Source organism: Erpetoichthys calabaricus, chromosome 2 (genome assembly GCF_900747795.2).
Source record: "Erpetoichthys calabaricus chromosome 2, fErpCal1.3, whole genome shotgun sequence".
Taxonomy (NCBI): Eukaryota; Metazoa; Chordata; class Cladistia; order Polypteriformes; family Polypteridae; genus Erpetoichthys; species Erpetoichthys calabaricus.
In genome coordinates this window covers 59,612,511-59,637,248 of record NC_041395.2, presented here as the reverse complement: position 1 = coordinate 59,637,248, position 24,738 = coordinate 59,612,511, and the positions used below count along the sequence as shown (strand labels likewise).

Sequence of the window (24,738 nt, the reverse complement as noted above, 5' to 3'; positions counted from 1 at the left end):
TATCAGGTCAGTGTCAGCATGTGTACAAAGTACAGTGAAGTCCTTACTGTCACGCGCTAATCAACATGCAAACCATCACCATGACAGTGAATATAACACACTTACCTCAATCAGCTGTCCCTAGTTGCAGCACTACTAGTGCTCTATGGCAGTTGTTGCTGATGTACTTTCTCCCTTTCTGACAGTCTTTCTTGTCTTCTCTTTATACTCATTCTGTTACTTGCTACAGTTTTGGTTTTACTACAGATATTTCCAACTTTTACATGTGCTCGATGCTATAGGAATAGGCCTGACCCAGCTTTGAACTAGATGGGTTCAAAAATAAATAGATGGACAAAAAGGCACTCAACAGGATGTTAAGATACAATTGTACTTAATGGGTAGCATCTACAGTTGTTTAGTTACATCATTTGCAACCGTAGTGAATCAAATGATAGGTAGATATAGCATCATGTTTTATTTTTTCCTTTTGCTTCCTTTCTAATAAATTGGGTTAAGCTTTAATTGTTTTTAGAAATTAGAAAAAAATGTACTAGTTGCTTAGTAGGTGTGTGTTAATCCATTGTTATATATCTGACAGCTTATTTTAATTATAAAACCAATCTGTAATTACTTCATGGAAAAATTATGTATGATTTTAACACTGGATTTAATCGAGAAAGAAGTTTAATGTACATGCCTGATGTTCTCATTTAAAGTTGCACATGTGGTGAAACTGACAGTATGCAAGTAGCAAATGTTAGCCTAAAAATTTCAAAATAACTTATTTTGCCTTATTTGTCTAAACATGAGAAAAAGAAAGGTCTAAATCACATTTCAGAATGCAAAATCTTACTGGGGATTTTACAAGTAAGTTTAAATGGGTGCAAGGCACTTTAAGATTTAATTTATCATTAATATATTGTGAAAAGATAACAGGGAGCCAGAAAAAGGTATGGGATAGCCCGTATACACATGTGAAAAAATGAAAAATATCAGCAATCAAACGTTTTTACCAGTTCAGTTCAATAGACAACTGAATTAATGGTGGCAAGATGGCGTAACTGGAAGTGATGTCATCAGGGCCGGAACTAGAAGTGACATTGCCAGGTTCAGGCAGTATTTCCCTCAGGTGGTCTATAGTGGAAAGAGAGAAAGGATTAGTGATCACTGCCACCCCCTAGTCCAGCATGTAATTACCATCTTTCGAGCCTGTTGGCTGCCTCTTATTTGCACGTGTGTGACAATATATATATTGTGGTGAATGGCTGGAGCCCTTAGTCGGCTGGGACGCCGAGACTATGGAAGGACCAGGGTAGAGAGTATTTCTAAGACAGTTTCTCCCCTGAGCTGACAGAGGGCAACCTTCTTGGTTTCCAGCTGGGCCATGGGTCTCGAGCATGGGAGCTCAACCCTGATGGGGCCTGTGGCCACCGCAAGGGGGGACATGAACATTTTTAGGGGCCTATTTGGCCACACTTCTGCCACACCTGGAAGTGTGGTCAGAAGAAGCCCCTGGAGTCCTTCTGGGTGCCCTATAAAGGGAACCAGTCACTACCACTCAATGGCCATAGCTGGGACGATGAGGACAAAGCCTGAGGAGGAGTGGAGACAGATGGACTGGCGGCACAGAAGGGAATGTGTTGTGCTTTGTCTTGGTGATCTGTGCACTGAACTGTAAATAAACCATGTGTTGAGTGCAAAACTTGTCTCCTGTCTTTCTGTGTCGGGGCTGGCTTCACAATATATACAATGAATTTAACGTGTAAAAAATCAAAATAAATAAATGAGTATTACATTCTTTATATACACAGAATAAATAATATGTAGTCCTTTATTTGTATTTAATTTATTAATATTTTTGAATAGAAACTCATTTAATATAGATAGTGATTACAAGACATAATAGATTTCTTATAAATAAATAAGTGTGCCTACCTTGTTAAATTGATGTTACAATAACTGAACCTTCTCAAGGTGTTTATATCTAATTATCTGCTATAAAAAACAAATAATTAGAAGCTACATTTAGAGGTATCAAACATCCATCGTTCATTGCCCCGAAGTCCCTTATTTTCCATGCTAACTTTAATTCTGTGATGTTGAGGACAAAAAAGATCAAATGTCTTGTTTAGATTATTTAATAACCAGTAATAGTTATTGTTTCATTAGAAAGTCTGTTGATTAGTTATAGTTTGGGGAAAACCTAATAGTGTATTTTTTGTTCTGATGGGATAAAGGTCGATGCTGAAATTGCCTCAGTAGATATATTGATACTAATGGCGTTCTGGAGCAAAAATATTAAACAGAGAGTGAAGCTCGTTTTTCTTACAGTGATCAGCAGATTGGTTGTTGACAAGTGATGGCAGGTGCAGAGATGAGAGCAATATATCCAATGTGTATGTGTCCACTGTATATCGTGGCTGTATTTTAAACATTCCAACAAATTTTTTCACCCCCATATTACTTCCATACCTGTGGTGGGTTGGCACCCTGCCCAGGATTGGTTCCTGCCTTGTGCCCTGTGTTGGCTGGGATTGGCTCCAGCAGACCCCTGTGTTCGGATTCAGCGGGTTGGCAAATGGATGGATGGATGGATTACTTCCATACATAGTGTAGCTACATACCAGTGATTTGACAGAAATGTGGTTTTCAAAAGGTATAGTGAAAACAAAAATTAACGTACATGAAGCATAATCAGATCAGTTTAAAGGTTTTATTCTGTGTGCCTATCACAGAAGGTACAAAAAAATGGCATCTTGGAAGGGACGCAAAATAAGTTTCAAGTGTAGACATTAAGATACGAAAACATAACACCCTGACATAAATCTGTTTAAAAAAAAAAAAAAAAAAAGCCTTATGTAGCATAAATCTTGGAGGGAGTATCACTTTCTAAGAGACTTTGAAAATATTCATCAATCCATTCATTCTCTGAACTTGGTGCCTATGCCAGTAGCAATGGGCATTAGATTTGAACAAACTCTCTGAGCAGGCCATGATTAACTAGAAATTAATTATTAACATTAACTAAGCTACAGTATAGAAGACTGGGCACCATAGGCACTAATACAAATCCTGCCTGTTTTTGTCAAGTACTGTGGTGCTTTTTTTTGTCAGCCAGACAGAAACCAAGAGAACAGTAATTTACTTTGAAGACATGTCAATGCACTGTACTGCTTTATTCTTAAATTTGATATGCCTTTTCCTTGCCCTTAGTCTTATTATGATCTTATCCAACTACCTTCTATACACATTCAATTCACCATTAATTTCATTAGGTGCTGTAATGCGGTTATTTTCAAGCTACCTTCTGTTTCTGCTAACATATACCACCATTGCCTAACATAAATGTTCTTAAGTTCTTCCTCATTGTCTCCAAAAAGGCTTTATATTTAAAATAAAATGATTATTAGCATCATTAATATGTTTACTGAAGTAGTCATAATGTCTAATTTATTACCAGCAAATTTCTAAATTATTGAGTGGGACTGTGGCCCATTGAGTAGCACTACTTGCTTAGACTCCAAGGAGTCTATGTTCATTGTCTGTGTGAAGTTTACATGTTGCTTTCCTTTTCAAGTGAGTTTTCTCTAGTTTCCTTCCACAGATATCTGAGTACTCGGTTGTGTGTGTGTACATTCCCTGAAGTAACTGACACCAAGTCTGGCTCTTCCTTTGTGGCCAGCACTGCAGAAATACGTTCCAGCTCACCATCACATTTTAAGGGAAAAAGGACGGAAGTAATAATGTGCCCTTACAGTTGATGATTTGCCCTGCCCTACCCTGGCACTGCCAAGTAGCATCATATATATATACTCCAAGACCACCGAAGCAATAAATAAATCAACATGGGCTTACATAAAAGAGATCTATAATTACTGGAAAGGTACATTTGTTATATATAACATTGTATTCTCAATCTCTAAAGATGAAAAAAAATTTCATAGCACAATTTCATACATAGGGTGTAGCTCAAAGTTCTCTAGTTAAATTATGTGAAAATAATAGTGAATAAATTAAAAATAAATCAACATAGGCCTACATAAAAGAGATCTATAATCACTGGAAAGGTAGAGTTCTTATATTGTATTCTCAGTCTGTAAAGATGAGTGTGATGATAAGGCAGGGTTGCCAGGTGGATAGAAAAAAAACAAACAAATCTCCAGTAAAGCTGGAAATACTAAATCTTTTGGAGTTCTAAGGCCAAAAGACCACCCAGACCCCACTGGGCATTCTACCTCCTTCCTCATTGTTTCCAAGCTTTGTCCCAGAGAATTTGAGGGTCTTGTGCACAGCTGGGGGACCTACCTTTATTCAGACATCACAGGTGACTGCTCAGTGCCTTAATCAGGTGGTGCTGGTAACAAAACATAACCACAGAAAATTCAGAAAGAGAAAAGTACAGATTAGTAAAAACTGCAAATCCATGAAGAATATGATAATTCTATGCATGCATAAACTATTATATTGTACAACGAAAATGTAGGTGCAAAAACGACAAATTAAAAAGTGGGTTTTTAGGAGTTTTTAAAAATAATCCATGGAGTTAGCCTGGCATATCTCTGTTGGTAAAATGTTCCAGATATTTGGTGCATAACAGCAAAAGGCTACCTCACCACTTCTTTTATGATTATCTCTTGCAATAATAAGCAGGCCGCTATTAGAAGATCTAGGATTATGACTTGGAATGTCATGGGACAAGCAACTCAAAAAATGGGAAGGAGCAAGATTATTTTAAGATTTACTGTATATACCAACAGTAGAATTTTAAGTCAATTCTAAAGGACACGGGCAACTAATATAATACTACTAAGACTGGTGAGGTAAGCTTAAATTTTCTTTTTCTGGTTAAGGTTGCTGTTGTAGCAACTAATTTCAAGCAATCAATGACTGTCTTAGATAGTCCTGTTAGACGTGCATTACAGTGATGAGTCAACTAAAAACAAAAGTTTGAATTGACTTCTTAGCATCTTGCAGTGTTGTAAGAGGTCCCAACCTTTACAATGTTCCTTAGATGGAAAAATGCAGTCCTAGTAATATGCTTAATGTACAATTTAAAGTTTAGTCCATGATTACACCTGAATTTTTTACTTCCACCTTCACATTTAAAACTAAGGAATCAAGTTTACTTCTTATATCCTCATAATTTCCATTAATCCAACCTCTAAAATTTCTTTTTTGTACATATTTAGCTTGAGAAAATTGCTACTTCTCCATTCAGATATATGAGTGAAACATTGGATCAGAGGGCCCAGAGCATCAGGGTTATCAGCTGCAATAGATAAGTAAAGCTGCTTGTCATCTGCGTAACTCTGGTAATTTACCTTGTTTTTTGGTGTAATCTGACCAAATGAGAGCGTGCAGATTGAAAAAAGCAGCAGGCCCAGAATAGATCCTTGTGGCACACTATATGTAAAATTATGGACCTCCAAACTGCAATCACCCCAACTAAGAAAGTAAAATAGCTTTAGAAAAGGGAAAAATGTTTACTTCAACATGCATCTTTAAATTTGAAGGCAAATTCTTGAATCCAGAGATTTCCTTAGGAGCTGGCAGACACAAAAGACTCTGCATTATATATTAATCACCTTTGTATTTTATGAGTTTGATCAGTGTTCATATATGGCTGTGGGGGAAAATGCACTTTCAGTCTCCATGTTTGAGCAGTGAGTGGAAAGCATGGGAACGACCTACCAAATGAGAAATGCAAGTCGCGCTGTGGCTCTTTTATTTTTGTATGATATATGGCATTCTACTGGTTGTGGCTGGGCAAGTATAACGTAAGTTGACAACACACAAGATAAGTCTTTTTATGAATTTTTAATACTTTGGTCAATGTAGCAAATAATGAGGACTTGCTAGAAAATGTAAAGATGTGAAATGCATGCTATTTGACGTAAAAATGTCAGTCAGTCATTATCCAACCCGCTATATCCTAACGCAGGGTCATGGGGGTCTGCTGGAGCCAATCCCAGCCAACACAGGGCGCAAAGCAGGAACAAACCCTGGGCAGGGCACCAGCTCACTGCAGGGCACACACACACACACACACCCACACACCAAGCACACACTAGGGGCAATTTAGAATCACCAATGCACCTAACCTGCATGTCTTTGGACTGAGGGAGAAAACCGGAGTGCCCGGAGGAAACCCACACAGACATGGGGGAGAACATGCAAACTCCACGCAGGGAGGACCCGGGAAGCAAAACCGGGTCTCCTAACTGCGAGGCAGCAGCGCTACCACTGCACCCACGTAAAACTGTAATGGAACTAAACATAAAAGTAACCGTAAATGAAATTTACTCAGGTAATATAGAGAAAAGCCAAGCAAAATGACACCTTTTATTGTGTAACTAACGAGATTACAATATGCAAACTTTCGAGGCAACTCAGGCCCCTTCTTCAGGCAAGATGTAACTCAGGGGCCTGAGTTGCCTCGAAAGCTTGCATATTGTAATCTTTTTAGTTAGCCAATAAATGGTGTCATTTTGCTTGGCTTTTCTCTACATTCATAATGGCTAACACGGTACAACACCCTAGTACCTCAGGTAATATAGAAATAGTTGAAAATTGTACTTAAGTAAAGTAGCTTGGTATTTGTTCATTATTTTACACCTCTGTCAATAATAGAATGTTTGTTTAAGTAGTCATTTAAATGCTGCTTTTTCTAGAATTTTACTTAAAATAGGAAGGTTAGAAATAGGTCTAACCCAGCAAAGGCAAAGGGTATGTGGTCCTCCAAAACAGAGAAGTGTCATGCAATGCTGTTATTTCACACTAATAGAAAATGGCACAATACCCCCCTAATGGGGCGAGGGGGATCTGATTGCAGCTTTAAGAAGGACAATGCAAGAGGTCAGTTTATAGAACTATAGTTATAGTAAATCTCCCCAGACCCCAGAAGTGATTTAGTGGGCTTGGCCTGAAAGTGATTCTAGGAGGGGTTGTAAAAAAGCCTTAGGCCAGAATAGATTAAGCGTCAAATCAAGACAGAAGTTGGGACAAAGGTTTAATGGCAGGTGGAGAGGGCAAGGGTTGAAAATGAAAACAAGAGAGCGAGAGAGATTAAGCGAGTGGTGTAGTGCTTTTGTCTGGCATTACAAAGTGGGCAAACATCTCCAAAAAGCTGAAAAGCCTTTGTATGAAGACCCAAAAGTCCACCAGTTTTTATTCAAGATGTATAATAAAGATTATGACAATGTTTTTCAAGGCATTACCCTATATATGTACTGCAAACCATGCTTATTGTATGGAGCTGATTGGTTCAGTAGCACCCTAAAGAAAAGGGACATTAGATAAGTCACATCCTGTGAAAATAAAAATGAGAACTCTGTACCCTTGAAGACGCCTATCCCCCACCAGTATTAGAGTCCAATATGTGTCAAATATAGTTACCATACCTTGGAACAATTTGTAAAGCCAACATCCTTAAACATCACAGTGTAGGTGGGTCTTTGGAAATGCTGCCCCCCTCCACCTGCAGGTAAGAGTATCACATTATTTATCTCTTCTTTGAAATGGCAGTAGGTAGAAAAGTCAGAGTAAGAGGTTAAATAGGAAATAATTGTAGTGTTGTGGCATTTTAGCTGCATAAGAAAAACTGGATGAGTAATTTGCATTAGTTAGTGTAATTTTTTTTTTCCAGTTTAGCACAAAAATAGCTTTTTCTTTCTTTCTTTCTTTCTTTCTTTCTTTCTTTCTTTCTTTCTTTCTTTCTTTCTTTCTTTCTTTCTTTCTTTCTTATTTTATATGTCTTGCATTACTCCCCATTAACCATGCGATCAAGTCTTATAAATGAAAGTCTTGTCTAAACTGTGGCTATTTATAAGAGCAAATGAAACAGAGAACTTTTAGTACAAGATATTCTTGAATTGCGGTAACTCTAACTTGTACACTTTATGGTTTTACATTTTATGTGATGTATTCTTTAAACAAGATCATTTTATATAATAACACATATACAATGAAATAAATATGCAATATTCTATATTTTGTACATATCTGACTTCAAAAAACATTTTTTTTTTGCGTTCAATTAAAAAAATGCCACAGTGAACGGTCCTAGAAAGACCTTTTAATCTAGTCTCTCTGAACAGTCCAAGTATGCAATAATAATATCTGTTTTTTAAGGTGTGTTCACATACAGTATGATGCAAAAAGCACTGACTGCAATTGTCATAGTTGTCTGTCCACATGAAATTACTAGGTTCCCAGTGGACCGATTTTGTTGACATTTGGCATCCTTATTTTTCAAGGAAATTTGTTAGAAATGTTCAATTTTCATTAAGATATCTGGAATACAGTGTTCTGTACAAATCTTTGAAATTTCAAAAATTTCCCTTTGAAAAGCATTGGCATACTGTATTTATTTGCAGACTCATCTGTCTTAAAGCAGAGAAACATTCTGTGTGACAAATTTATCTCGAAAGAGGTCACTTCAACTTATACATTTTGTATAGTTTCCCCTTTTATTTGTCTAACAGCTGTTTCTGATGGCAAAATGTCACTTGCTGTATCTAGAAATGAATGTAATAATAAAGAAGGAAAGAAATTGTGTAAACATCGCTCTTTAAGCATATAGTGAACAAATATGTAATCAATACTTATTGTAAGTTACACTAAAATAACTTCATGACTGCCTTATCTGCACATTGTAATGGTTCAATATTACTCTTACACTACAATTTATTAGCAAAAATTCAGACTTGCTCTACATCATGGTCTGAAGCAGCCAACAATTTTACCTCAAAATTTATACACAACCAAGATCACATTAAGGAATTAGAGCTAAAGTTAGTCATAAATTTTACATTATTGTAAATTAGAATCTGTTCTTTATGAAAGCTATTGAGCAGTGATGAGCAAATCCTGCAGAGTTGGCTTTGCCATGAGTTTGACGAAAATGTGGAAATGTTCTGGAACTTAGCCAAAAACAGGAAACTGCACTGATGTCAATGGGGAAGGAGTAGCTGGACTAGTTATGAGTGGATTATAGTGGTGCAATGGTCTTTTAATGGCTAGGGAAGCATCTGCTAACTACTGTATGTGCAGGGGTGGTGTGCCCTTATAGTGTACATGCATGATATTTCTGTGCATGGCCACTACAGCTCTGTGATGTCATGCTAGGCTTGCAAAGCATCATGCTGGAAAAAAATGATTGTCTAAGCTGGCCACAAAGCGAATTTCCAGGCAAATATTTGGCGAACAAGGCTACTGGCAAACAAAGCATATTCACTGTAATAAATGCTTTGGGGAATTTTGCCGATCAACACTGCTATTGAGACTTGCACAAGCCTATTTGGACTATGTTTTTAACTACATGATATTATAAAGTGGTAAGAAAAAGTGTATATTTACAGTAATCTGCTAACACGTGATTGCATTCTATTACTAATATTACTTTTTAATGTGTTTTACTGTTACAAAAATATTTAATACATAAAAATATAACTTACTTTTTCAAGTAACTAAAAAATGTACCTTTGACATTTAACAGTGAAAAAATGAGCAACTAATTAGTGAATAATAAAAATTACTTATTCTGACATCCAAAGTAGTTGGCATTGTATCTTCTCACATGGAAACTCAAAACGGCTTCTTCATCCTGACTATGACTGAGCTCTATGTCAGTCACTTCCTTCTTGCCCATGAGCACTACTCCATAGCTTTACTCCAGGGTTAGTTCCCAGTATCCCTGTTCCATGGATTTGTTCTGAGCCATCACCACAGTTTCATTTTTGAATTGCTTTTTGACTCTTTGGCCATGAGTGAGTCTAACAGGGACACAGGGTTCCCAAAAATATAAAGCAAGTGTTGTCTTTACATGCTAGACATTCACTTAAAACCAGTTTCATGTGGCTGTAGGCTTCCATCAGCAGTTTGTTTTGTTTCCTGTCCTTTTACTTTGTTTTCATGGATTGAGTATTAAGATGCAGCAAAAGCCAGAAGAGTCTCTGCTGCTTATGGATGATGAGAACCTCTTAATCATATCTGAGGGTGATCTGCATAGTCTGGAGCAGTTAATAATCATATATGATATGGTCTGAGTGAGAATTAGCACCCCAAAGTCTACAGCTTAGCAATATGGGAAGTTTATCAGGCACAACAAAATGAGATAAGGCCTAGGGCAGAGCTAAGACACACTGGAGGAATTATCTGTCAGTTTACCTGAGAGTATGGAGGAATTCCTCACCAGAATTTAGAAGCTGTTACCAAGGACTGAGGATAAGGTGATGTGATCTGTCTAGCTCAGTGTGTTACCAAGAGTACCGTCACAAGAAGGAAATGATTCAAAAGTCATAGAGTGAGTAGGGGGACATCAATGCATTCTATGAATACTATAATATAGTATTTGTTTGCTTTCAATTGTTATCTTCTTTGCAGAGCTCCTGAATTATTCCTGAATTTTGTTTTATTTGAATATGAAATGTATAGGACATACCAAATGGTAGCTTAATTAATTTCTGTCATTTAAATTAGTGCTCTGGGTGTATATATATTTGGGACTGAAGATTGCAACTCTAGAAACAAAGCAGAGGGCATTTTTAAAACATGTTTTTTCTTATCTAGAGTTTCTGCTTTAATAAAATAATAAGTTTGTTTTTATGGTTTATCCATAGTATTTCTGATTAGTTTTCAATAACCACATATTATCATTTCTAGTGTGCTGGGGACTGTTATATTTATTACAGCAGTCATATGAAGAGACATTAAATACTTATAGTAGTCTTAGGTCATTGCACTGACTTAAATTATTTCAAGATTTTCATCTTGCTGTTTCTATTATTGAGTGTTGTTATTAGGTATAAAAATGGTCTATTATTTTCATAGCCTTATTGTTGTAGATGATGTGTTATCTGTTCCCATATGAGACATATTATTTTTTATTGTAATAGATTCAAAACTCAATCATAGTCCAGATTGTGTCAATCAAACGTTCAAGCAGTCTATGCACTTTTCATAGACAGCATCATCTGAGTGAATTATACAGGACAATTATGGACAGTACAATACAAAATAAAAACAACACAGTGGACATATACAGTATAATGGGAGATGGACAGTACGTATTTGCGCTTATTGTACATTTGACTATATAAATTTGGATTGATTTCTGATTATCATAATCAGGATGATTTATATAATTTGATTGGTTATAATAATTTTCATGGTCTAATAACTGATACTGTTTTTCAACAGGATTGTCCTTATGGATGATGCAATGGACTGCCCAATGTCTTTCTCTGACTTTCTCTATGCATTTCAGATTCAGTTCTACTATGAGGGTATGTAAACAATATGTTTATTTTCTTTCATTTCTTAACTAGCTATTAAAGAAACAAATTCAGTTCTATTTTTGCAACTTGACAGAGGTCTTTACATTATCTACATTATGGTGAAATTGTATTTCAGTGTTTTTAAAACAGGTCCACTTGTTTGCGTTTCTTTACTTAAATTTAGAAAAAAATTGTATTATACGGAATAAATGTATCGATACTTTTCTAAAATAAACAGATGTTTATTAAAACATAAATGTTTTACAATACTAATTGATTGATTTGTGTCTTGTTTCTCTATAATGTAATTTTACTAAATCAATACAAAAGTAAATAAACTCATTTCCCAAGACAAATGGTCTTGAAATCAATGTGTGTAAATAATCTCTAAACCTTATATGCAATATCTTAACTATGTTTTAAACCCACAAGAATTTCTTCATGTTTATACATTAAGGAAATCACTTTGACCATCAAAGTTTTCTACACTACTCAAAAAAGATAAAAGGGAACACTTAATTATCACAGTCTAACACCATGTCCATTAAGTTTCAGGGTAATCAGTCTGTCCAATTAGGAAGCACAAGTGAATCAACTTCATTCAGTTTGGTGCAAATGAAAGTGACAACAGGTGTGCTGGAGAGGGAACAGCAATACAACCTCCAAAAGGAAGTGGTTTTGCAGGTTGTGACCACAGACAACTGCTCTCTTCTTATCCTTCCTGACTGATTCTTCTCTAGTTTTCACTACTGTACCTGCAGCCAAATGAGGTTGCACAGGTAGTCCTGCTCATCCAGGATGGCACATCCATACATACCTTCGCAAGAAGGTTGGCTGTGTCTCTCAGCACAGTCTTTAGAGCATTGAGAAGATACCGGGAGACAAGCATTACACATGAAGAGCTGGACAGGGCCATAGAAAAGCATCAGCTCAGTAGCAGGACCGGTATCTCCTCCTTTGTGCACAGAAAAATAGGAGGTGCACTGCCAGAGCCCTACAAAATAACCTCCAGCTGGCTACTGGTGTGCATGGTTCTGACCAACTGTCAGAAACAGACTCCATGATGGTAGCATGATAGCCCACCATCCTCTAGTGGGACCTGTGCTCATAGCCCATTACCATACAGCTCGATTGGCATTTGCCAGAGAATACGCAATTGGCAACTCCACCATTGGTGCTGTGTTCTCCACACAGATGAGAGCAGGTTCACATTGAGCACATGTGACAGACGTGAAAGTGTTTGGAGATGCCGTGCTGAATGTTATGCAGCCTGCAACATCATCCAACATGACCAGTTTGGTAGTGGGTCAGTGATTGTCTGGTGAGGCATATCCTTGGAGGGTTTCACAGACCCCCATGTACTAGGTTACAGTGCTCTGACACCTTCTTGGTATCTGGATGAAATCCTCAGAGCCATTGTCAGAACTTACACTGGTGCAATTAGCCCTGAGTTCCTCCTAGTGCAGGGAAATGCTTGGCCTCATGTGGCCAGAGTGTGTAGGCAGCTGTTTGATGACCTGCATGTTCCCCAGATCTGAATCCAATTGAGAATCTCTGGGTCATTATGTATCAGTGCATCTGACACTGCCAAGTAGGGCCACAGACTGTCCAGGAGCTCACTAATACCCTGATCCAGGTCTTGGGGCAGATCCCCTAGGACACCATCTGCTATCTTATCAGGAACAAGCCCAGATGTTGTTGAGAGTGCATACAGGCCAATACACACTAGTGAGTCATATCATGAGTTGCCATAATGAAATTCACAAAGTTGGATCAGCTTGTGATTTCCACTTTTGACTTTGATTTTCAGTGTGATGTTGAATCCAGCCCTCCATTGATAATTTTAATTTCCTTTGACTGTTGTTGCATCATTTTGTTCTCAATTACATGCACAATATTACTCAGTAAAGAATTTCCACTTGAATATTTTGTGCGTTGACATCCAATGTGTGATTTTAAGTGTTCCTTTGCTGTATTTACGCAGTGCATTTCTCCTCAGGACAGCTAGAAAATCCCTTGGCACACTACATGGTCCATGACCATTGAGAGCTAATGACTACCTCAACAAAAATGATGTTTTCACAAATACACCAAGAAATGCCAAGAGCCTCCTTTGAAAAAGATGACTTACACCAAGAAATTTGTTATTTGTCTATACAATTATATTCATACAGTATGACCAAATCCCATATCAAGAGCGGAGCTGGCATAGGTGATTGATAGGAATGTCATTAAATGTTTGTCAGTTTGTCTTAAAGGATATTCCGTCACAAGTGTTGACTTGATTTTTTAAAGCAAATGTTATGTTTGAATTATTTTTCAGGATTTTTTTGTTTTTATATAATTTTTGTTAACATTGTTATGTTTATTGTTTAGCTTATTTTTCCTTGTTTTTTGTGGGTGAAACCCTAAGAGGCGGGTCTACCCTGACATCACTGATGCCTTCAGTTTCATTATTTGCTGGAATGTTATCAGTGTTTTATGCAAGTACTGTTTTCGTTTTCAGATTTTGTGGCTGTTTTGATTTGTTCTTAGTATGCATTTATTTTTGTGCTTCTTTTTGATATTTAAATACATTTTTAAGAATTTGATGATTTAGCTCTCCCTCAAAGGGCATTTTGTGTATTTGGAATATTTAAAACATAAAATGCCTTAGTTTCCATAGTGTAGTGTTTTATCACTTTCACCTGACATGTGAAAGACCTTTGTTTCATAACCAGGTGGAAATAGCATTTGTTGACCTTTTTTCTGCATTTTGTTGTCTTAGTACTTGTACTGTGTTCAGTGACAATAAAGTTGAATCTAATCTAAACCAAATTCATATTCTGAATTTTCAAACTAAGCCAGTTACCCATTTCGGCCTGTCTCTTTCATTTTACGTTGTGGCTGCCTCTCTTTAGGCAGGCTGGTGAAGGTTCTGGCCTGGTTTGTAAGTCTTTTTGGAGGCCTTCACCTTATTTACAACAGTACTATCTTGTATGTTTGTTTTTGTTGAGTAAGAAAACTGTATATCTTTTTAGAGTTTTTTTCTCCCAATGGAATTATTTCCTGGTGTAAGTTTTGTGTTTAAAGACTCCTGAGAAAAGGTAGCTTTTTGTTATCATTATTTCATGAACCCATATTGAGTGTCAACATTTTTTGTCATTCAGCATTGCAATTTCCATAGGGATTTTACCCAGAAGGCATTGGGAGATGTGCTGTGTGTGATTTCATCGGAGTGACTATTTAAAGGTTGGCATGTACATGACTTAATTATCCAATATCTGCATATTGGCAGTTTTCAGTGTGTTATTTCTTTTGATGGTGAAAAACTTAACTTTGTGTAAGACTGTTAATTTTTTTTTTGCACTTAGGATTTCTTTGAAAGATCATTTTGACTTTCTATTAATTAATCTAGTTAATCTAGTTTTCCTCTTCACAACTGAATGACATGCAATAATGACATGCATATTAGTTTAATTAACCAATTTTAGCATATTAGTCCAATCTGAAGGAATGTTGATGTGCACATGACAGTGCCTTGGCATTAACTGCTATCCCACCCAGGGTTTGTTCTTGTCTTTGTTATAAGTGTCAACCTTTTAAAAAAATGTAATTAATAATTAATGGTGTCAATTACAAATTAAAAAGAAATTACAAAAAGAAACAGTATCTACAATGAAAAGTTATAACATTCTAAGAGTTTATGTTTCTGAACAAAATGACTTCGAAGATGTAGCACCCCATTCCAGTAACCAGTATATGCCATGATTGTATAGATAGATAGATAGATAGATAGATAGATAGATAGATAGATAGATAGATAGATAGATAGATAGATAGATAGATAGCTGATTGAATTGCAGTCGATTAAGCTTGTGGCTTGTTTGTAAAATTGTTAAAAAAATTTAAATGGACGGTAGGCTCCTCTTACCTATAAACATTTCTCAATATGTAAAAATTGTAATATGTCTACTTTTGCTTTAAAACACTGTAAATGCACATGAACAAAGAAAATATTTTGTGCAATGCATATATTTGTATGTGATGGATTCCAAAAATGTGTGGGTTGGGTTGATTAGTAACCTGGCATGAATGAGCGTATGGGTGTGAGTGTGGCTGTCAATAGACTGGCACTCTTGTCTACAGTTGCTTTCCTTTTTGTGTCTAAGACTTTACTGTAATGACTGCAGTTTATATTGATCTATATGCTTTTTTAAATATTTATTCTATTAGTTTAGGTGTATGAAAACCCTATTTTTTTCTAATTTGAAAATGCTATTAAGTGACCAAAACATACATTGGTTTGCTGGGTAGCTGGGGGGTGGCACATGTGGGATGGGCAAGGCAGAAGTTACAGGTGGATTGGTACTCCCATACAGAAAAAGAAATTGGGATTTTGTAGGCCTAGCTTGTTCCTGCAGACAATTTGTCCTTAGTTTAGCTGGTTGACAACACCTCTTCCACCTGCTGCACCGGGATAAGCCTTTCTTGTGGGTTGCGAGGAGGAAAAGAAAACACTGTACAGCTTGAAAAAACACATTTACCAGGCCCTTGCCTTGAGCTCTTTATGCCTCACTCTGCCTTTTATAGTGGCCATGGAAGTCAATAATGTGGTCATTGAATCAATGCTGTTCTAGTGGCACCAGAGGAAGAGGAGTGTATGGCTGCCAGTTACTACCAGACCTTGTTCAAACCAGAGCAGAATTACTGCGTGACTTCAAGAGAAGCTGTTGGAAGTGAAGGAAGTGCACAACCTTTTCTGTCTCATCTTTGTCCTAATCAGTGACCACACTGGACTGCAGTGGCTTTTCTCCTTCTGAGAACCTGAAGATCTGCTTGGCCAATGGTAAGAGTAGCTGCAGGCCCACCACTTCAAGAAATAGTGCTGCATGGGAAAACAACATAGAAATGCTGACACCTTGTCCAGGAGTGTGTAGGCTGCAGGTTAGACCCATCTGATGATCCACAGGGATTCCGGGGGATGCCCAAGAGTGGCAGATTTCTAAGGAAAAGCAATCCACAACTGCAGCAGGTGAGTTGCTTGGAGAGAAGAGCTAACCCAATGTGGGAAGATGTTGCTGTGCATCTTTTCAGGCTACCAGGGTTCCAGAATATGCCCACCAGTTTCAGGATCAAATGGAACTGGCTGAAACCTTTGTCAGGATCAAACATTGTGCTGTGGGCATTGCTCAGAAGTGAGACTACTAACTGCAGCCCTCTTGAACTTCATTTTAAACAGGACCTTGTGACAGTGTGGATCCTGCTCCAAGCTCCCTCTTCCAGTTTTGGGAGCCTCTTGAACCCAACACCGTCGATAATGTAACAGGATGAGTTGTGTAATGAGGACAAATCGCACTGAGCAAAAGGATGGTGAAAAAAATTGCACAGTGCTTTTATTAAAAACAAAACCAAAACAGTGTCCATAGTGCAATGCTTCAAAAATCCATAAAAAGTAATCCATTAAAATCATGTGCAAAAATTGGAGGTTAAAATCCATAATAAATAATTCCATTACAAAAATGAGGTTAAAATACTGGCTGGAAGTTGTCCTTTATAAAAAACCTGGTGCCTTCTCCTTATAACTGGCAGCTCCCCAATAATAACTCTCCTCCTGGTCTGGTAGCCTTCTGTCCCCTGGCTATATACAGCTCACTCGCCGGACCGAGACTCCAGCATGCTCACACTGGGGCTCTCCATCCCAAGCCTCCTCAACTCCCACTGCCTTCTTGGCCTTACGTGACGAGCTGTCCATACTCCCGGTCAGTCCTGCTCCTCGTAACTTCTCCCCACCAAGTGTCAGCCAAACACTCCTTCTGAGGCTGTACTCCCAGCTGTCTGCTCTCATTCGCTCGCTCACAGGCCGAAAAGGGATAGTTTGAGCACAAAGATGCAGTCTTAAGCCTGGTGATCTTATGTAAGTAGGGTGATCGATGTTTAGGTGTGTGAGGAGCATTGAATGTGTTATTAAAAGTAAGATACAGCCAAAGAGAAAGAGATGGGAGAACACAGAATGAAGAATTAGAACAAGAACAAGAGGAGCTAAGTTGTTATTTTGGTGGCATTGATGAGGGTCTGACAACATGTTGGAAGACAATAGATGGAGTGACAGTAGTGCAACATGGAAAAAAAGCTATAAAGTTCTAGTACTTCTGACAGGGCAGCACCAATTTTAGTGAATCACTTCCATATAAATCATTTGTTTGTTGTTACACCAGATGTACAGCATTAGCTTAATTTGAGATAGACAGTAAATTTTATGTTTAGTGTTTTGATCACTGTATGCATTTTCTTGAAAGTTTCATGCAATTATTTTTAGAACATTATGGGTCTATTTTCTTGTGCACTTTCTTCTTTCTTTTACCCTGCCAAACTTTAACAGGTTCTTTTTCTTTTTGTGATTCTCTTTGGTAAGCAATCAAGTTATTTTTTTCAGTACTGTTAGACAGTGGCACCCAAATATGTGTGTTGTACAAACCACTTGAGACCAGCACAACATCAAGGGAAGGGGAAAGGAGCTAAATACTTTAGATACCTTGTGGTTCAAGGAAACATCAGAGGGATTTAAATGAGTTGTTCCTGCTTACTGTATATGTTGGATGAGTTCCCTCTTCTTTTGATCAGATAAGCATTGCCTGATTGGATATTGTTTTTGGACAAGTCTGGGTCATTTCTGCACTTTTTGACTCTGTCTATCAGAGATATCAAAATTGAATCTCTGGTCACTTTTTTGGGTCAACTGGATTCAGCAAAGGGTGCCTTCCAGTCTACAGAACATCTAATTTACAAAATTGCTCATTATCTTGATATATAGCTGTACATGCTGTTTCATTTCCAGAAAATGATTTTTCTGATCTTCTCCGGCTGTCAGATGTTTTGACATTTGAGCTAATTATTTAGCTGCTCTCACAGTAAACATATTTACAAAGGAAGGATGCAAAAAGGATTAATGAGCCATTTATCTAAATTTTGGTTTACATTGTTTAAAGATGGCAAGTACCACAGCTGGGCAATGTTTGGAGCTTTTGCTAGTATGACTCTACAGCATTATCAATGTGCTTTATTGTTTTCTCCTAATTTTACAAATAGAAAGACATATTGCAGAAAAAGCATTGAATATTCATGTAAAAATCAGTTGCCAGTCAATATAACTATATAACTCTCTGTCTATTGAATCTATTTAAAATAAAATTTGTCAAATCAACTTGACAGTTTTGGAAATTCTAAGGCAATTATAACATGTTACGTAAACATTAAGATGTGGTTTTTCTGGGCATGAGCGGAGTGTGACATTTAGGCTGAGGTGTGCAGATGAACCCTAACTGCATATTTTAGAGCCACAGACATACTGCTACATATTTACATCATATCCCAAGTCAAATATTATAAATTATTCTCAATATAAAGTTACAATTGAAGTAAATCTCACTTACATTAACAAATGTAATGCTTTGAAATTATGAAAAAAAACATACAAATACTGTTAACAATATTTAAATAATAGAAAACCTGGCTTTAAAAAAATTTCTTTACTTATTGTCATTGTGGCAAAATAGCCACTTTCTTATTTTTTTTTAACAAGTTAGAATATGTATGAATATTGTTATCTTTCAGGTGTGTTTGGGGATTCTGTTAACATTTCTGAAGTCAGAGCACTTACTTACTACACCAACGATACAGATACTTCATTTTTGTTTATTAAATATTTTATAGCATGGGTGTGTATGATGTGTGATAGAGATTTGCTCAGAGCGCAGCTTCATTGTACAGGTGGCACATTCAGACAAGTGGCGTTTCAATGGCTTCGACTGATGACTTGAGAATCTGTTTGACAACAGGAGCTGCAATCCGATGTGTAAAAGAGGAAAATACAATATACAAAACAGACAAGGTGAAATTCACTCTCTCAAGGTAAACTTGAAACTGTAGACTAATCCATAGTTGAAGTCGTACAAAGTGTTTCTCTTTTTCAGGAGGGTCTTTAGGTGGATATTTGTTAATTTGAATTTACAATATGTAATTAAATTAATTCACAATTAAGTCAATGAAAACTATTTTAATCAAGCATTGATGTCAAAAGAATTTAAACGAATGGCAGCGATACTGACACAGTAATCATCTAAGCACTAGATTGAAGAGATGGTTTGTAACAAGAAGTCAATGCCACAGTTAGCAGATGCCAGAACATATCTTTACTCAGATGCCACACTAGAGTTAAGCAAGCAACAACACACAAACGCATCCAGACAATAACACATTAAACATTTTGACCACCTCTGCAGATGTTGTAGGCATAATATAAAAATTAGTGGTGCCGATTAATCTCTGTTAATGCATGTAATTGACATGTTAAGTTCTGTAAATACATTTTTAATGTAACCCTGAAATGCATTAGTTTAACCCGGTCAATTTGACTGCGCTTCACACTTAATAAAGCAGCACCAAATGAATTCAAGTCAATTAATAGTAGTGGCAGGTCACTGCTGTTTGATCGTTTCCTGTACTATTTTTTGTTAATGAACTTCATCCACACACAACAGGAGAGACCACATTCATAATATAATATTTATAATATGGGAACTATAAAATGCTGCGTACTGTATTGAATCAATAGGACCAGTTCAATTTGACTCTTATTTACATACACATCACTTCATATATACACTAGTTCTTCAAAATGCAGAGAATAAAACAAGAACAATTAAAATCAAATTAGTTATAGAAGCAAAATGAAAGAGTTTCATTTTCCTGTTGCATTGACATTGTAGACAGGCAAGCACACTCTTGAAAATAATGGCTCTTTAATGGCATCTTATGGTTCTTTACTGAGTTGTATGGTTTCTCATAGAACTATTGCTTGACAAATCACCATTTAATTCTGGGACAGGTTCTTTGCATACAGTATGAAGTTGGTTCGTTGTACTTTGAGAAACTTCCTAATTTGTAGAAAAAAAAAGTGAATTCTGTATTGTAATATAGAGTACCTAGCAGGACACCAACAGATTAAGAAAACCTGACCTTAGCCTGTGTTATTGTATGCTGCAGATAGGTTGCCATCTATTCCTGGGTCTAGATAAATAAAAGAAATAGTCACATTGTGCAGTTTAGCAGAACATCCAGAACAGGACGCTACATGCAGAGATGTCTGCTAACCCAAGTCCACATTAGAGGCTCTCGAGCTATAGGTCAGAGTGGGAGATAGAATGTCACTGGGTTAGTCCTGTCACCTGGTGATGAATACACTTCCTGTTGAGCTTTTTCGGTTGGCCACAGAGGAATATCTGAACTGAAGTCCAAGTATTACCTATGTCTGAACAGCTAAAGAGCAGATGACACAGAGTAAACTTGTTTCCATCCATCCATTTTCCAACCCGCTGAATCCAAACACAGGGTCACGGGGGTCCGCTGGAGCCAATCCCAGCCAACACAGGGCACAAGGCAGGGAACCAATCCTGGGCAGGGTGCCAACCCACCGCAGGACACACACAAACACACCCACACACCAAGTACACACTAGGGCCAATTTAGAATCGCCAATGCACCTAACCTGCATGTCTTTGGACTGTGGGAGGAAACCCACGCAGACACGGGGAGAACATGCAAACTCCACGCAGGGAGGACCCGGGAAGCGAACCCAGGTCCCCAGATCTCCCAACTGCGAGGCAGCAGCGCTACCCACTGCGCCACCGTGCCGCCCCATTAACTTATTTGATTCCTTATAATTCATTTTATTTTATCTAGTGTAGTCTACATTACAGCCTACATTAGCCTATATTATATTGGAACCAATAAAAATAGGAAATAAAAAGTGCAAATTGATCATACTAATAATTCCATCCATCTGGGATGAAGGTTAAAATAGACTTATTTTATAAGTGGTGACCCCTTAAATTCTGCATTTCATGTGGACCTATCAGTAGTACAGTGATCCCTAGTTAATCATCACAGATTTTGTCTTTCCTCCCTGTGGCCGTTTATGAATGAACTGGCTTCTGCAGTCAAGTGAATATTTGCTGTTTTTAGAAAATGGATTTCTTTTTGCACAAAACTGCTGGTGCCAAATACTTACCTTCTCTTTTTCCCTCCACTTTTTTCAGTATTGCCTGAGCTGAATTTGCCTATTGTCTCAAATTCTCCTTTTTTCACTGTCTTAGCCTTTTAACTTCTTTTCCTGCAACATCCTCAAAGTCAGCACCTTAATTTTTACAAAACATGTGCTGAAGTCCTTGTTCTAGGTCTTGATCTCTCTCGGGGTTGAACTATTGCAACTCCCTCACTGCTGTGGCATCTTAGAGTTTCAACCCATCTTGAATGTTGCTGCCTGCCGGTTGTAGTTGTTTAGTTACTTTGACATCTTCAGTTGTACTTGTACTTAGTGCATTACTACACTTATAGTATTTTACTAAAATTGTTACAATCAACTGTTAACTGTGAATTTTATAAAGCTATCTATCTAATAACCAATTATAATAATAGTATAATTTATTGTATTCTGTCTCAGAGTGTTTATTTTTAAACATGGAGATAAAGTTGGAAATGCGAAAGTAGCTTTTTATAATTAGTGTATTCAGTGGAAGGCTGTTGATAGAGACTTAACAGAAGTACTTTATTTTAGTGTTTTTCATTGTCGGGAATGATGATCATTCTTAGATGACATTTCAGTATTGTGAAGACAGAGAAAGCTTGTGCAATGGTTTATTTATTCTGAAATGTAATTAATTATGAATGACAGATGTGATCTGAATGTTTTGTTCCCGTGTGTTTGGGCTTAGCTAGCATGAGTGCCAAACTGTTAATTATCAGTGGACACTTGAGTCTATGCCTTTGTTTCTGTAAGTAAAGCAAAGATGCTTTCAAAAATAATGAAACAAAAAGTTACTAAATGTCACAAATGTATCATAAGGAGTAGTAGACACTTAAACATTAAATGAAATCAGTTTTTGGTCATATTAAAACTGGGTTAATTCTGTTACAGGTGGGTTCAGAAAGTATCCAAATCCCTTCTCTTTTTTCACATTTCTTCGCTGCATTTACTTTCAGTTTTTCCCTACATCAGCCAACACCCAATACTCCAGAATGACAAAGAGAAAATAGGATTACAGAAGGTTTTTTTTTTAATTTTTTAAATGCTCTGGACCTCAGACTTGGCTGGAGGTTCACCTTCCAACAGGACACTGACTCTAAATATAAAGAAAAGACAACATAGGAATGGTTTAAGAAAAACTCTGGGAATGTTTAGAGTTTCCCAGCTAGAGCCCATTTGAATATCACTGGAGTGACCTGAAAATAGCTGTCCAACAGCGGTCACCGTCCAACCTGATAGAGCTGAGAGGATCAACAGAGAAGAATGCCAAGAAATCCCCAAAATCCAGGTGTGCATAGCTTATCACGCCATACCCTAAAAGACTCCAGGCTGTAATCACTGCCAAACGTACTTTAGCTAAGTACTGAGCAAAGGGTCTGAATACTTGTGTGAATGTCATATTTCATTTTTTTTTATTTTTAATAAATTAGCAAAAATTTCAAAAATCTTGTTTTTGCTTTGCCATTCTGGGGTATTGAGTGCTGCTTGATTTGGGGGAAATTTCAATTGAAATGATTTTAGGACAAAGCTGCAACATAATAAAATGTGAAAAAAGTTAAGGTGTCTGAATACTGTACTTTCTTAATCCACTGTAGGTAAACTGCCATGCATTTTTATAAGAAAATCAGTGGGAATTTTGCCTCAAGCCTCTTGGGGAATTTGTCCCAGTCCTTCTACAGACATTGGTTGTCTTGCTTGCTTCTGTCTGTCCACACTGGCTTGCTGATGTTGAGTTCAGAGCTCTTGTGGAGTTCCATTTGTTACAGGACTCCATGTTTTTATTTTTGCTGAAGATAATTTAAGACCTTGGCCGTGTGTTTGGAGTCATTGTCCTGTTGCAAGATGAATTTGGGTTTATGAATGATTATGAATGAATTATCAGATGTCTCCTTGAGAGTACTGCATAATGGGTGAGAACCTGCTTGTACTTGTCAGCACTGAGGGTTCCATGAATTCTTACTTCGTTTCTGTGGCAACTCTCGTCCTTGACCTCCTTGTTTCTTTGTGCATCTTCAGAAGAGCTCTGAAAGCACATCTTGTCGTTAATCATGCTTTTTATTGTTATTTATTCATACACTGAGCTAGGGACCTACAAAGTAATCAGATTTTAAAAGTGATATATTAATTAATTTAGCAAAACACCAAATATTTTGTAACATTAAAGTTTTTGGAATATCAAGGTTTAGGAATCAGATATTTGCTCTTTCCTACTAACGCACTAATACAGAAGACAAAAAATAAAGATATAGAAATAAAAATAAATAATATCTAAGACCAAATGTATTAAAAAATCTGATGTGTAAGACTTTTCCATTGTGTTTTACATCAAAAGTGTTTAAATAGTAATGCTGTAAATCGCAGTTTGACATATTTATGCTTGCCTGCGCCGGCTTGTTACTGTATTTGTAGTCTGATGTTTATCATGTTAATTAGTAAACATTAGACTTGCTAATGTTATACTGTCAGCACAAATAACTGAACATATTTTCCCCTATGGTCTTAAATACTATATTTCTGAAATACTTTATAGTAGTTTTATTGTGATTTGTTTGTTAAAAATAGCTTACATTACAATTTTATCAAATTCATCTGCATGAAATTAAAAAAATATTATTTCAGATTACAGTACAGGAAATATTGATTAGTTTATTATTTTAAATCTTACATTTTTTGTGAATTAACAGATTTCAGTCTTGGTGATTTGTGTTAGCTTGGTAAAGTAACATTTTGTTAAGTTTATTGATGTATAATTTAAATTGTTTAAAAATGATACGGTGTCCATTGTAACATTGTCTCAAAAACCAACCAAATATCGTACACCACTGAACCCTAAACCTAGACTTTTATGGAAGAAATTTTAATACTTTACAAAATTGAAGTAACAAAAAATGATTTTTTTCAGAATTTCTGGAAAGTACAGCAGTCATATATCAAGACCTCCTTTCTGGGAAATGCCCAAACACTGTCATCGTCCCAACATCTTCTTCAGTTGAACAGTGCCCCCGTCTGGTTAGCAGTGATACTGCGGCACATGAAGGAGTGGATTCCTTTGTATTCTGCAACTGTGTTGAAGGTCTTTGTGAGCGATTCAAATACAGGTATGGTGGGTAAAACTGAAGGTACTGCGTAGTATGGTTTAATGTAAGCAACTTCTTATCATTATAGAAAATGAAGATTATTATTTAGCAGAGTATGCATTCAGAGATATTTTGAAAGTTTTAAATGCTTTCTTGAATTTATTTATTAAGACATCATAAGGTTACTGCTCATTGCATTGAAATTAATCTGAAACCAATTTCTTCTTTTAAATTGCTTACATCTTAATTAGTTATATTTTAGCTTTTTATATTTTTCCTAAAAGTCCAGAAAACATCCATCAGTTTTTACTTGACTTTTAGAAAAAGATTAATCTATTTT

The 24,738-nt window shown here is 36.7% G+C and overlaps 1 protein-coding gene across 1 annotated transcript in view; it reads left to right on the top strand.

The window, feature by feature from the left end:
• The window catches only part of cstpp1 (centriolar satellite-associated tubulin polyglutamylase complex regulator 1), a 241,139-nt gene that overhangs the window by 172,520 nt on the left and 43,881 nt on the right, over nucleotides 1-24,738 (top strand). The window contains exons 5-6 of the mRNA XM_028793835.2: nucleotides 11,182-11,267; nucleotides 24,224-24,419. Of these exons, the coding sequence (XP_028649668.1) occupies nucleotides 11,182-11,267; nucleotides 24,224-24,419 (282 nt within the window). The remainder of the gene's footprint in view (nucleotides 1-11,181; nucleotides 11,268-24,223; nucleotides 24,420-24,738) is intronic.